This window comes from Oreochromis aureus, linkage group 5 (genome assembly GCF_013358895.1).
Source record: "Oreochromis aureus strain Israel breed Guangdong linkage group 5, ZZ_aureus, whole genome shotgun sequence".
NCBI lineage: Eukaryota > Metazoa > Chordata > Actinopteri > Cichliformes > Cichlidae > Oreochromis > Oreochromis aureus.
In genome coordinates, this window is record NC_052946.1 from 1,782,744 (window position 1) to 1,798,028 (window position 15,285).

The window sequence follows — 15,285 nt, forward strand, 5'->3', positions numbered from 1 at the left end:
TCCCTGATTACCTCGTGTGTGTTCAAGCCCTCAGTTTCCTTAGTTCTTTGTCACATCGTACTGTTTTTAGTGTTTATATTTCGGGTGCATACTCCACACACACTACAACACAAGGTATTTTAGATGTGCAAAGGTCTGTATAGGCTAGTAACTACCTGTGAAATGAATGTAAATTCGTGTTCAAATAGAATACAAGACCTTTTTCCTGCATTTATTTTTGTTGCTTCCACTCCAGACACATCTGGTGAATAAGCAGACTGAAATCTTCTCACGTGGTTTGTAATGACGCATTTTGACTCATTTGGATTTTTCTCTGAGTTAAAACAAACCCAAATATGGGGAAAAGTTAAAACTGACTACAACCTCATCAACTGATTCAGACCAGAGTAAGGCTACGTCCACACTAATGCGTTTTCGTTTGAAAACGCATCATTTTCTCTCCGTTTTGGCCTCCCGTCCACACTGAGACGGCGCTTTCCTCAAGGAAAAACACAGCGTTTTGGAAATGCTCTCGAAAACGCATACATTTCAAAACACAGCTGTCCCGTCGCAGTGTGGATGCTTGAAAACACAGACTTTCTAAAACGATGGCGCATTTTAGTCATGTGATGCAGTCATGTGACCAATTAAACAAAGATAGCGGAGTGCATTATACAGTGGTTGTTTTGTTTGCTCTCAATTTTGACAGCCCTAAAAAAGATTAATATCAGTTTGTACAAGGTCCAGACAGCTTTTCTTCAAATTCTTTAATTCTCACTCGCTTTTGCACATGCGCACGACTGGAACATAAGCGTGTTTTTGTCATTTCAATGTGGACGCACAGCTCTGTGAAAATGACTGAAAACGATAGTGTGGACGCGGAGCGTTTTCAGACGAAAACGCCGTTTTCAAATCTATCCAGGGTAGTGTGGATGTAGCCTAAATGAACTACAGGTGTGAAAATGCCCTATGATACAGTAGAATACTGCTCAAAAAAATTAAAGAAATGCTTTGAAAACAAATTAGATTTCAGTGGAAAAATTACATAATGCTACATATGGAAATGCAAATTATCATCCTACAAAAGGCTCATTTCAAAGACACTCATAAATCAACCAAAAAAAGTCATGCGGCAGACTAGTCCATGTTGCTGAAAGTTCATGTAGCAACTTAAAGCGAGACTCAGTTGTTTGAATGACCAACATGTACTTGCTCCTGATGAGAAGGCATACTCCTAATGAGACAACAGATTGTGGTCCTGGAGGGTCTCAGATGCAACCTGGTGGTACTGGATGGACTGAAAATATAGTGTGTTAGGGGTCTTCTATTGGATTTTGGTCTGGCAAGCTTGGGGGCCAGTCTATGGTATCAGTTCCTTCATCCTCCTAAAACTACGTGCATGCATGCTCTTCCCATATGATACATGCGCATGTCATGCACCAGGAGCAACCTAGGACTGAGTGCAGCAGCATTGGGTCTGACAAACGTTCCAAGGATTTCAACCTGATATCTAATGGGCTACCCTCATGAAGTCTGTTTCTAATTATTTTATCAGAAAAGTTCACATCAGTGGCCTGCAGAAAATGCCTCGACTGCCCCAGGCACCCAGGGATGGTCCAGCGGCCAATAACTCCACAGCCCTTTGGACAGCACCCACTCACCTGAACAGTGGCAGCCATCAGACCCATGAGGCAGAGGCACAGCCCCCGGCTCAGTAGAGAGTGGAGGCTGAAGTGGTCTAGGCATGCACAAAAGACCTAATTCTGAGCCTCTGACGAAGTTCAGAAACATGCCCAATAAAAGCTGTCACCTGAGATGGTTCCAGCCTGCCCTTTTGAATTTCAGGTGCAGCCCCAAAAAGATGTCAGGGGGGAGGGGGCCAGCTGAAGGATGGCTGACCCTTGGCTCCACATCCTCTCCTGTCTCCCCTGTGTGCAAGTGTCACGTCTGCGAAAGGCCTCTATCTCCAGGGGATAGGTGGGACTCGTCAGAGGAGAGGACGGAGTGAAGCCTCCCCACTTAGTTTGTGGGGGGTCCGTGCTGCCAAAATAAAACAGTCTAAGCAGTACTGTGGAGTTTCCCTGGCTAGTATGGCATGTTGAGAGCTGAGGCATAAAATCTATCAGTCTATCTAGCATCTATCATGCCCATCCTCCAATGGCATGGAAATACTGCACTCAGCAGATTTATGGCACGTTATGGGGCCGCAATACTCTGGTGTAACACAGGGGTGGTAAGGGAGTGGCAAGAGTGAGCTCGCAAAGCGAGGCACTCGCTTACGGACAGGAATCTTTAGCTCACAGAGCTAGCGAGTGGGGCCCCACTGGTCGCGTAAAACCCATGACACGGGGGCAATATGCCAGACTGGAAGTTCGCGGTGCAGGCTGAAGAACTCTCCCAGGCAAGCTGATATATCAGACACAGCGAGGTCTGACTGGTGCATTAACCCCGTGCAATAAGCGTGTGGGCAACAATTAAACTGGGGGAAGAGCCGGACACCTACAATGGCTGGAAAAACTCACTTGCTCGGTGAGAGCCGCAGCGAGGACCCCTGGCCGTGTGAACCCACGAGACTCCAGGCAATACGCCATGGGAACAGTTAGGTGCTAGGCGCTTTTTGTTAGGCGCTAGGGGATGGCAGCATCCAGGGAGGCTGCCGAAAAAGGCTCCCAACAGAGCGGACACAACAGCTACACACACAAAACACCATCACACAGTACCAGACAAGTACTACACACATAAACTGTCACACACGCTCCCTCTCAAGTGGCGATCAAACGTTATTTTATATGTAAGCGGTAGGGTGTGACCGGGACTAGCTGAGTGTCATAAAGAAGTATCCACATGGAGTGGAGAGACAGTGTCGATATGATAGAGAACTTATTCCTGCTGACATCTGAGGCTTGGCAAAGCCTGAAAGATCATCAGTTCATTGCAGTCATACAGATACTTCAATACAGAAAGACAAGCAGCCATGCACACCTTCAGTCCATTTAGAACTGCCTAACAAGAGCTGTGGGAGGAAATTTGCACATGCAATGGACATGTTCAATCCACTTCACCACCTTGCTACCCATTTATATTATTTATATTTATATTATAAGCACATAAAAAATGAAATCAATTTGCAAAACAAAAACTACAGGAAGTCCCTTAAAGCTTTTAACCTCTTAAAATCTCCTAAACATAGTTTCATGTACAAATTTCACAATGATACACATTGTACCTTTTAATATAATGTGTGGTTAAAGTTCTGATTTTCTTGTTTCTTATGAGGTAGTGGTAGCAAAAAACTTTCTATTAGTCAAACCCTAGTGACCATTATGCTCGTTCGTTCTGACCCTGGCCTTTCGCATGCCTCGGTATCCTGCCTCTTTCTCTATAGGGAAAAAGAGAGAGATGTATGAGCATCCTGTCTTCTGCTTGGCCTCTCAAGTGATGGATTTAACGATTCGTGAGTACCTTCCTCCCCAGCCTCAATTATTTTTTTTTTTCTTCTTGTTACAGTCAGTATGCACGTAAACCACCAGAAGCAACCTCAAATTTTTGTCATCTCTGTCGTTGTTTTGGTCTGTAACACTGATTGTTACACTGTGCTCCAAGCCCTTGTTTATCACTAAAATACTTTCTAGTCTTTCTGTAATCTTCTTTTCTGTACTGCCTGAAACCACCAGTTCTGTCTGTCTGCAATTTGAATGCATTTTTACTTTGCTTATGTGTAAATTAAGTAAAATAAGTTCTTAAGGCCATGGTTCAGGCAAGGAAGACCCCCAAATCTAGCTGTTTTTAAAAGTGTATCTTGTCAGTTCTGGTCAAGACAATCTGGTGAATTTCAAACTAAGTGTCAGGAAGAATAAGGAAGAGTGAGTCATCATTATGGCTCATTATATTTCAGGTTTCAACTTTTGCATTCTTCATTATCATTTAATGCTCCGTTGGGTTCTTAGCTAGCTTGTGTATTCTTGATCATTCTCTTTAGTCTGAGTTATTGGTCTTGTCGAATGGGTTTCAGTTAATATTTTCCTTTTTAATATTGTGTATAAGGTTTTATTTTTTTGTTAGTGCTGTTTTCTGTTTCATATCTATATTAGTGTCATTGTCTCAGTGTTTTGATTATTTCCAGTTTTATTGTAATAGTCTTTTTCCTTTGTATCTAGTATCCGGTCTTGAAGTGATGACGTGACAAATCCTACTTCCGGGCCTAAAGTAGTTTGCGTTTAATATGGCTTTTGTGTTGTTAACATGTTTAATGTTTTGTATTTTCTTCTATTTAATCTCAAAAAGCTCCTAAAACAGTCAGTGATCACTGTTGATCACTCCCTCGGCTTTTATTACTGCTAATCATTTGCTAATCAGCTCAGTTTTTAAAACCTTACGATGTAACTACAGCCCATGCAGCAGTATATGAATGACTAACCTCGTATTGTGGATGGATTATCTCAGTTGTTCTCCTGGCTGAAGTTTGGTCCGTTTACAGCATCCTGCCATGCGATTACATTTGTTCCTGACCACCGAGAACACTCACGTTAACTTTTATCGAGTGGAAAAAAGTTAGCTTGTTTATATTATGCTAACATAGCTGTGTGGCTAGCGGTCACGTAGCACATCATTATATGCCAGCTAGCCAAACTTCAGTAACCCTACAAACGTCACTGCTGTTTAGTTTTCTGTCTTCATTTATGTTGGAAGTGATAGCAGAGCTGTACGTTTGAATTTGTTTCTAAACCCCGCAGTCAGGACATGCTATATTGTATTTAGATAGAAGCTAGCGAGCTAACTTCCTGCTAACTTCTAAGTCCGTTAAATGTCATAAATTCCGTTTTCATGGATGCCTGGATGTTAAACTCAATTGTTACACCTGGTAGAGCAGAACACTGATCATGTTATTAAAGATGAAAGACTTTAGACAGTTTTTCAACTCTCAGTTATGCCACAGTGATCATTTGACTTTGGGACCTGCAGCGGAGTTTGAGCCCAGACACGGCCAGTGACGTGAGACTTAAAGACCGGATTTAGTTCACTTTCCTTGTCTCGTCATCATGGGTTTGTTTCAGCTGTCTCTCCTCATCCTCCTGAATCCATTTCCCTAATGTGTGTATTTAACCCCTTCATTTGTCTTAGGTCTTTGCTCTGTCATACTGTTTTCTGTTTGCACTGTTTGCTGCCTAAGTAGTGAGTTGGCTAGATTTTGTTTTCATCTGCCGTTTTGGACGAAATAATGGTTTATATTTTGTTCATTAACACAAGACAACTCCTGCTCCTGTAGGTCGAAACCTTTTGTCATTTCAAGCAATGATGTCAGCGTGGAAATCTCTGGCAGGACTAGAAAAAAACTATGATTGATTTTGTGTTGTTCATTCATTGAGGAGGTTAATTTATGTAAAAAAGGGAAACAAAAACAAACAAACTGGGATTTGCAATGTTTATATTAAAACTGTTGCAGTGTTTTCAAATGATGGGACAGTCCGCACTCACTTTCTCTTTTTGATAATAACTTCTTCAGCTTTGGAGATAACCCTTTCACATAGTAGTGAGTAGGCAGGGGTGCACAATCTCCCACACCAAAAAATGCTTTGAGATAGAGAAAACATCCAGTAAGTGCCAGTTAAATAAAAATATTAAATAATAAATATTATTTTAGGTGCCTTGCAAAACAGTCACCTTACACAGAAGCATTAAAATCCATAAGAAAAAGCAAAAATCATCTTCCACCTGTAAATTTGTAATGAGTTTAAAGAGGTGCATTTTGAGATGGAATTTGAAAGTGGAGAGAGAGTCACTGTTAAAGATGTCGGACAGTATGAATGGGTCTTTTGACATGCAGAAGTTCATAGAGATACTGTGGAGCAAGATTATGGATTGCCTCAGCTGAAATGGTACAAAAATCAAATAATAAAATATTTATCGGGAAAGCACGACAGAAGAAAAGGAACTGTGTGCTAAACAAAGACAGTCATTTTAAGATGTTTCACACCACTAGTAAGCTCAGGAGTCATTGCAATGAGTGAGAAATGAGGGAACAATTGCTTTCTGTTAGTATATTTTATATTTTAAGGTCAACAAGTTTTCAGTTTTTCAAGCCTGACTTAAAACATTAATCATTAATCATTAATTAAACATTAATGTGCCCATGTAACAGATAATTTTCTAATTCATTCTTTAAGATGTGACGGAAGTGCATCTTCAAACGCATTTGCTCGATTTAAAATAGACAGTGGTGATGCAAAGAGGCCAAATGAAGAAATGATGATCAAGGTCAACAGCAAGGGTTGCTGGGAGCTCACTGCTGATTAACCAAGTTACATAATAATAAATAATCTACTTAAAATGTGTCAGCATGTTTTAAGTAGATTCTCTCCTGAGGAATATGCGTTATTTGCGCAGCTTGTTAAGGTGTACCTTAGTAAAACCACTGACTGAAGTCACCCTGAAGACCACCGTGTCTCCAAGCACTTCACCTGCCTGCATTCTATTTGTTTTTATCTCGACTGTCCATTACTTTGGATTGTTGGTCACAGCTATTTAAACTCATCTACTTTCACTTTCTTTACTACTTGTGTGTTGATCTTTCCACATTTCTCCCTCTCATTCACATATCCTGGTCTTGCTTCTTCCATTCCTCTTCTCTCCAGAGCATACCTCTACCTTTCCAAGCACTCTTCCACCTGCTCCCTACTCTCACTACACATCACAATTAACATCATAGTTCATGGACACTCCTGCTAACCTCATCTGTCAACCTGTCCATCACCATGACAAACATGAAGGGCTGCAGAGCTGATCCCTGACCCCCACCTTAATCCCATCTGTTCTTCCTACTGCATACCTCATCATTATTTTGCAGTCCTCATACACGTCTTTCTCACCTATTCCTGACTTTCTCATGCAGTGTCACAGTTCCTGTTTTTGCACTGCTTTCTGTAGATCCCCAAAGACACAGTGAAGTCCTTCCGACTTTTCCTTTTCTTCTCCATCAACATTTTCAGGGCAAATATTGCATCTCTAATGCTCTTTCTCAGCATTAACCCATACGCTTCTCACTGATTATCACCTGTTTTCTTAGGTTAGCTCCAACAACTCTTCCCATAGCATCATGGTATGGCTCATGAACTTTATCCTTCTGTAGTTCCTACAGCTCTCCATATCACTGCTGTTCTTTAACATCGGTATTTGTACATTTCTCCTCAATTCCTCAGGCATCTTGTCACCCTACAAGATGTGTTAAACAATATGGTTAAGCAGTCCACTGCCTTCTCTCTAAATATCCATGTGTGTCATCTGTCAGCCACTTTTCCATCCTTCATCCTCTTCGCAGCTACCCCCACTTCCTTCTTGCTAATCTTCTGCACTTCCTGATTCACTAGCTGTCCTCCATCTGTTTTCTGCTCTCATGTTCTGCAATCATCACCTCCTCAAAGTCCTCCTTCCATCTTCAACATATTCTTTTTACACATTAGTATGTATCCATGTCTGTCATTAACCACCCCTCCCAACTCAATCTCTCTGCCCTGTCAATTGATAATAGCCCTTTTTATTTTCCTTAGTGTTTGGCCACACAAACAACTCATCATAAATCTTTTCCTTTGATTCTCCCACCAATTCTTTGCTAACATCCTCCTTTGAATACTTTACTGCACTTATATTTCCAGAGGATACACCAAACAACTCTTTGGCAGTTTCCCTCACCACTTCAGCTGTACCAGGCATCTGGTAACTCTTCCCTACCACCCAGAGGCTTTCTCAACTCCTTGAACTCTGTACAATAGTCTTCCTTCTTCAAATTCAAAATCCTTGGTTCATCCTCACTTTCCGTTTAATACCTTAAATAGCATCTGATGTTTTTTTTCTCTATCCTGCAGTACGTGTTTGTCAAAACTATTTTCATCCTTTTTTGCAAAATCCATTACTGTTTGTCTTTCTGCATTGCTCCCCTTAACACAATACTTACCAACAGCTCATCATCACATCTGTTCCCTTCACCCAAATGTCCATTAAAATCTCCTCCAATCACCAATCTTCCCCCCTGAGAACATGCTCTACCACTTCATCCAGCATACTCCAGAATTCCTCTCTCTCTTTTGACATCCAACTTGTGGGGCATAAGCGCTGACACTATTCAACATTACCCCTTTGATTCCCAGCTTCAAACTCATGATCCTTTCTGACATTCTAATCTCCTCCACAACACTCTCCCCATACTCTTGCTTCAACATTACTCATACTCAATTTTGGTATCTATAATAGAACAGTTTGAATCCATCTCCAGTGCTCCTGGCCTTCCACCCGGTCTCCAGCACACACAATATATCTACTGTTGTTCTCTCCAATACATCAGCCAGCTCACTCCCTTTACCAGTCATAGTCTTTAGATGTGAAGCCCCTATTATTACCTTCAAATCCCACCTTTCCTTCTCTCTTGCTGAATCTAAATATGCAATGCATGTTCTTAGCCGACAGTAGCACAGTTTCCACTGGCACTCTTTTATCCAACAGCACTGTCATTCTTATCCCAGGCCTCAACGGACCAGTATGGACCGGTATCCTGGCGCAGTCCTACCCATTTATTTGGGTTGGACTGACTTTTATGGTTTAGAAATGTAAACACAACACAACTCATCTGAGTGCTTATTGTTCCGCTGTTGCGCATCTTTGTCATTACAGTTAAAGTATGCGACCAAGAATATGTTAATAAAAATGGTGTTAAGACATCTGCAAACTCTCTGACATTACAATGAATGCTTCATTAGTTTAGATTGAGATGGATGAATAATGAAATGCTTGATTTACAATGTCTAAATAGTCCAATTCAAATCTGTTTTACATTTTCAAAACAAGGTTTTTATATTTCAATAAGTGAAGATATTTAATAATGAAAGTTATCAAAACTGTTTGAAACTAGTCAATGTTTTTGTGAAGAGTGTCTTTAGCTGGGCATACACTGTGCGATTTTTTTCAGTCACGTTATTCCGCTCCTGCTCAAACTGTACGATTGAATCGCAGGGGTTATAAGTTCACAGGTCACGATGCAGGTCTCACACTATACGGCCCGATGCTCTGATGCGACCTGAGCGCTCACACTGTGCGTCCCTAACATGAAGGTTATAACACAAAATCTGTCGCTCGCTCTCCCTCTCTCTGTCTTTCACTCACACACACACGCACACCACCACCATCAACTTTGCTAAATTGCTAATGAAAAACATTAATCAGGCAGCTGTGATTGAGCAGCAATGTAAATCCAACTCTTTTCACGGTTGTTGTGTTAATGATAATGTTGTGAGGCCACATCGAAAAGGCTCAGATGAGCTTGCCAAAGTTCTACAAGTTGTCCCTCCATCGCTTGTGTTCAGCTCACACGCTGCACTGCCGTGCTGCTCCGTCTTTTCACTTTCATTTCTGTCTTTGCGACTGCGCAGTGTGAGAGGCTGCGGCCGACAGGATTTCGGAGAGGTTTGATTTTCTTACGACCAAACGATTGATGATCGGGAGCTGGTCGTGAGGTGTTAATCGCTTCTCGTTACCCCATGTATACTGCACGATGCACGACACACGATTAAGGTGAAACTCGGGCCGTTCCCCAAAACGGTCCTACGACTGAAAAATTGGCTCAAAATGGGCCAAAAACGAACAGTGTATGCCCAGCATTAGTGACATTCTGCAATTGAGTGAAAAAGGCATGTTCATAGTGGAAAGTAGATAGGCCCCAGGAGATGAAGGGGGGGACTCCAGTGGCTCGGAACAGCAGTTCTAAGAGATCAAGATCGACTATATTATCCCCAAGGGGGAATTTGCTTTGAGGCCAGCAGCATAAATGACACACATAACACATACACCCAAAAACCACAAAGTCACAAAACAGAATTTTAAAAATTAACAGTCACAGGAACAAATGAGAACTTAAGTCTATTTTTTCTGAAGCAAAACAAAGAATGCCTCCTCTCTGATGGTAACAGCTGATACACCGAGAACAAAGGATGTGTAGTATCACCCCAAATTCAGGAGGCAGAGAGGATTCTACAGGAGGGGAGGCCCTTTGCTGCTAAATGTCCCTATTAACCAGCACCATTCAGCGGCTAAGAGGCTGTGTCTGTACAGGGGCACATAATTCATGTTTAAAAACATGCTTGGAAAACTACAAACCTCTTAACTTACTGGCCTTATTATAAAATATATAACAAAAGTAAGCAATTGTTCCTTTGATAGGCCTTACTACATCCTAAACCTTTCCTCTGAGGCAGAACAGAAGGTCCACTTTGCAGAAGGTTTCAGCCATATTAGTCTGCTGGAACTTATGCAGGTCATGTTATCTCAGCTTGCTGTGTTGTTCATAGCTGAGCCACGACTCTACCAGCACATGGTCTGAGCGGAGTCGGTGACATTCTCAAGTTAAAGCAGTTTCTGTGACATGTGTTCGTTCTGGGCAGAATTACAGTGCTGAGTAACATATCATCTTTTTCTATATGCTAAACATTTAAGATTTCCATGAAAACATCTTAATTAGTTAAACTAAATGACATTGTTTACAAAGATGACACAAAGATGCCTTTGACAAATTGTTTTAAAATGAAAAGCACTCAAACAACCTGATGGCTGTTTTAAAAAGATTAATAAAGAAAGTTGAGGGAAAAATCATGACGGTTAATTATAATCATGTTATTAACCAACTTTAGATGGCCAACCAGTGCAGAGGAGGGAGGTCTGCAGAAGAAAAGACTGGAAGTTAACACTGGCCAAGCTGTTGTAGATTTCTGGTGTGAGCTTTGATTTGATTAAGAGATGTTACTGAGGATCTACAACAGCAGTGAACTGAGAGGACTAAAACCACTGACGATCAAAGACTGGTTAATGGCTTAGGATGAATAATCTCAGCTGGTTGGAAACAATGAGGTCTGCAGACTTTTGACTGGGCCATCCCATTATATTTGTTCTTTTCTTTTTCAGCCATTCTGTTAGTGTGTTTGGGATCATTGGACTTCATTTACCAATATGTCTGTGGAACTGTTCTTACCCTGTGCAAAAAACAATTGTGTATGCAAAATTATTTGATTTATTAAGCATGTGCCTATTTCTCTTTTGCATATGTTTTTAAATCATAATTATTCTGAACCAGTAGGTGTCCGCAATCTGCATGCAATCTGCGAGAAAGTCTGACTTAAGAAACCTAAACAATTTTGTAGAAAGACAAAGTCAGAAAGTAGCAGGTTTCCAAAGTATTTATATAGGACTGACGACATAAGAGCTAAGGCTTGGCTGACCTGTCCTGTACTAATAGAGTGTTTGTCCAATTTATGCACAAATCTGTGCATAAACATACATACACAAATTACACTCAAAAGTCAGTCTTCGTACTTGAATCTTTTCATACTTGAACAAATGAAACTTTGAAACTATGAAACTTTGGCTATGTGTGTGTACAAATGGCTGTCTATGGAAGTCTACACAAGTCTTTAAAATTAATGAATAAATAAATTGAATAACTTGCATTGCAAAAATAATGAAATGCTAAAATGCAAAGATTTCGAAACAACACTGAGGAAAAAAACAACATAATTGATGTGCTGTAATTAAATTGAATCATTTATTTACTGTTATATTCTTCAGTGCTAAGCCATAGTGCCAATGCCTGCAGCTTTCTAAAATAAATTCCTACAAAGCTATTATTGAACTTCATTTTTATTGTTATAGCACCAAATCATAACAACAGTTCCCTCAAGACTCTTTGTATTATAGGCTGATTATATTTAAGATTGAAGCATTAATTAAGAGTAGGACGTCTTTGAGCAGTCTTATAGGAATGGGATAGATGACATTTGGTAATTACTGAAGTGAAGTCAGAAAGATCAATTGGACAAAAAGGACCCAAGTCCCCTTCCTATCGGGGACTCATTTCTCATATAAATTATTAATCAAACTTTTACTTTCATTTATAGCTTTGATTAAGAATAAAGGTGATTTACTATTAGCAAATATGGAAAAGCTCTGTTATAGCACTGCATAGTTTGATACACTTTGGGTTTCATGGATAGAGGTTCTTGAAATAAAGAACAGATTGTGATCACATCTAGAGGGTATCCACACTGATCTTTGACTTTTGTGCTTCAGAAAATGTGGGGAGGCTTGCGACCCCTGCCAAGAAACTGGAGGACACGATCCGTTTGGCTGAGCTGGTGATTGAGGTGCTTCAGCAGAATGAGGAACATCATGCTGAGGTCAGTGTGCTGGTACATATGCATATAGCCACACCATTTTCATACACCATTGTAGACGTTTTACACATTTGTCTCCAATGCAATGTTAAAATAATAAGGTCTACAGAGCTCCTCAACATTTGTTTCCAAAGATAAACTGAACATGTTTTTTGTCTTGTTGCTGACTGAAGGTCAGTAGTTGTATAACTTTACTTAAATGTAAATACAGAATTTCTCACTGCTACCTACCTGCTTTGAACCATCATACTCCATGTTATCTGCACAATAACCCACAAAGTACATATTCTAAAGTGCAGGTAGGTTTATAAAAGCAGGGGAGAACTAAAAAAAATCTTCACTTTTTCCTTAAACTACATGGATTGAGAGAATCCTCTTCACTCTGCTGTGTATGCTGTGCTGTTTAGCTACATTTTTGTCACTTTTTTGTAACTAAAACAAAGCTGACTTACTGCTTCTCTACTTTTTATTCCAATCAATTATTTGTTTTGCGGGGAATTGTTTGAACAGGGAAAAGAGGTATGTGATTGTCTTGGTGCCATATAACCCATTCCCTACCCTACCCTCAATATACCTGTAGAACCTGTGCATGCACTTATTGACACAGCTATTGTTGTTGAGGAATATTAATATTTCCTTTTTCAACAATGACACAAAACCCATTTCAGCTTGTTGTCACTGCCAGTCAAGTACTTGTAGAGGTGCTTGCTAGATTCAAAGCTTGCAACAGTTTTGGCTTCATTATTGAAGAGCAGACACAAGTACTTAGGCAGTGTATTTATTTGTCCAAAGCATTAAGCTAGTATGTTTGGAGAAAGCAAGGTGAAAAAACAGATTTTCCTATATTCCAACGATGTACTTTGCTTTCTAAGAGCCTACCACAAATCATCCCTGAATATAACAGCATGTTTATTGTGTTTAGTCATTTATCATTTACTTATCCTACTCGGTAATTCATCTGTCATGGAGATTTACATGTTCTTTTCAGTAAATCCACCAAGTTTTGTGAGGGTGTTTGTCATCCTTCTTTTTTTTTAAACAAATTTGCTTTGGACCTTTCAGCACACATAATGGAAGATATGAGCCGTCCTTCACACCATGATTATGCCCCTTGCATTTCAGCAAAATTCCTTTCCCTGCTGCTCCAATGAAACTTTAAACCAGTGTACCTGACTCTAGCCCACACATGTCGAAATATTTTGTTACAGTTTTTTTTCTCTTGAGTTTTTGATCCTGGTTTATCCATGTACAACCCTAATTCTCCAAAATTTAGGATGCTATGTAAAATTTAAAATATAATAGTCTAAATTGTGAGAATGTTGAATATACAGTAACATTAAAACATTTAGAGGCCCCAGGCCAAAAATCAGTATTGGCTAACTATGACCTTCAGGTCTCAGGCATAAAAAACAAGGAGGTTCTGTCATGGAAATCACTGAGTGGACTCTGCAACGCTTTCAGAAATAACTGTCTGCGAGCACAGTTCACAGTGTCAAACACAAATGGCATTTAAAGCTTTATCATAAAAACAAGAAGCCACATGATGAACATGATTCAGGAAGGCTCTGGGCCTAAGCTCATTTAAAGTGGACTAAAGCAAACTGGGAAAACTATTCTGTGGTCAGACGCATCAAAGGAGGGCACCTCAACCTCTTGGAAAAAAATAGCACAGGGACCATATGGCTTATTATAGGTGAGCAGTTCAAAAGTCTGCATCTCTGATGGTATGGGAGTAGATTATTGCCCATGGTAACAGCCGCTTGGACATCAATGCTGAAGGTATATCCAAGGTTTAGAGCAGTCACTCCAAAACTGATTCTTTACCCTCAATAAACACCAAGCGAAGTGAATTTATTTAAATAATGAATCATTAAGAAAATTATACTTGGTATGAACTGAATGTATATCAATCAAGTACATTTAATTTGACCACATTATGATAAATGTAACATTTCACATTGTACTTTGTGCTATTATATGAAAAATGTACGTATAATTCAATTAGTTGAAGCCAGGAATTTGGGCAGACTTTTTGTTTGTTTGTTTGTTAGTTTATATGTTTGTTTTCGCTGCCATATGCTCCCATCCTGGAAGCATCTCCTTCAGGGAAAGCCTTCAGGCATTTCAGCAAGACAATGTTAAACTGCATGCATCTATTCCAATAACATATCTGAAGTCCTGAGAGACTCAGGAGTGTCAAACACCTAGCATCTTATCAGACAAGAATGGCATAACATTCCCCTCCCAAAAGTCCGGAAATCTGTCTCTTGAGGTCCCAGGTGTTTACTGACTGTTGTTAAAAGGAGATGGGACGCTAAAGTGATCTTTTCTGAGACATGTTGTTGTGACCAAATTCTTAACAAGCATATATTTTTCTTATAGTGATACATTTTCATTTGGTATGTTTTCCATGTTATTTTGTAGATAAAATATAAGTTTATGAGATTGGAAATCGTTGTTTTACTAATATATGTTACACAGCACCCTTGCTTTGGAATTAAGGTTGGTTTTCCTCTCAACTAATCACCAGCTTTAACTTGACTTTACACTCTAATCCTAATAACTAGAATTAAGTTATAAAAATCATTGTGAAACTGCAGCAGTTTTTTAAAAACTATTCTGTGAAAAAAGTCAAAATAATACGTTAGGAAAAGAGTTGAAATGTGGAGATTGCAGTTGTTTCAAACAAACTTGGGTAGATGCTTACATTCTTCTTCAGAATCTGTTTTAGTTACAAGGAAATGATTTCTCTATTAGCACATAAACACAATGTGGTTATAAGTAAAAGGACGCTGAAAGGATGGTGCACAATGCTGCATCTGGGCAGAAGGAAAAAAAAACACGCAAATGTGAAAGAGTGGATTTATTCAAAAAGAAATTTCTGGCTGGAGGGATGTCAATGATTACAACCTTGTGCAGTGAAGAGTATCTATGTTGTATCACAAGGCACAAAGGCTGATCAATTTGTTTCACTAACTCATCTACACAAAGCATTTTGTAGCAGCCAAGGCAGTTTGTTTGAAACAACTTTAATGTCCGGATTTCAACTTTTTTCTCACAATAGAATTACAACTTTAATCTTGAAATTTCCACTTTATTC

General features: G+C 39.8%; 1 protein-coding gene across 1 annotated transcript in view; it reads left to right on the forward strand.

Annotated features, from left to right (window-relative positions):
* cadpsa (Ca2+-dependent activator protein for secretion a) overlaps positions 1–15,285 on the forward strand; it is a 378,183-nt gene that overhangs the window by 209,309 nt on the left and 153,589 nt on the right. Inside the window, exons 17-18 of the mRNA XM_039611943.1 lie at positions 3,365–3,433; positions 12,082–12,188. Coding sequence (XP_039467877.1) covers positions 3,365–3,433; positions 12,082–12,188 — 176 coding nt within the window. The remainder of the gene's footprint in view (positions 1–3,364; positions 3,434–12,081; positions 12,189–15,285) is intronic.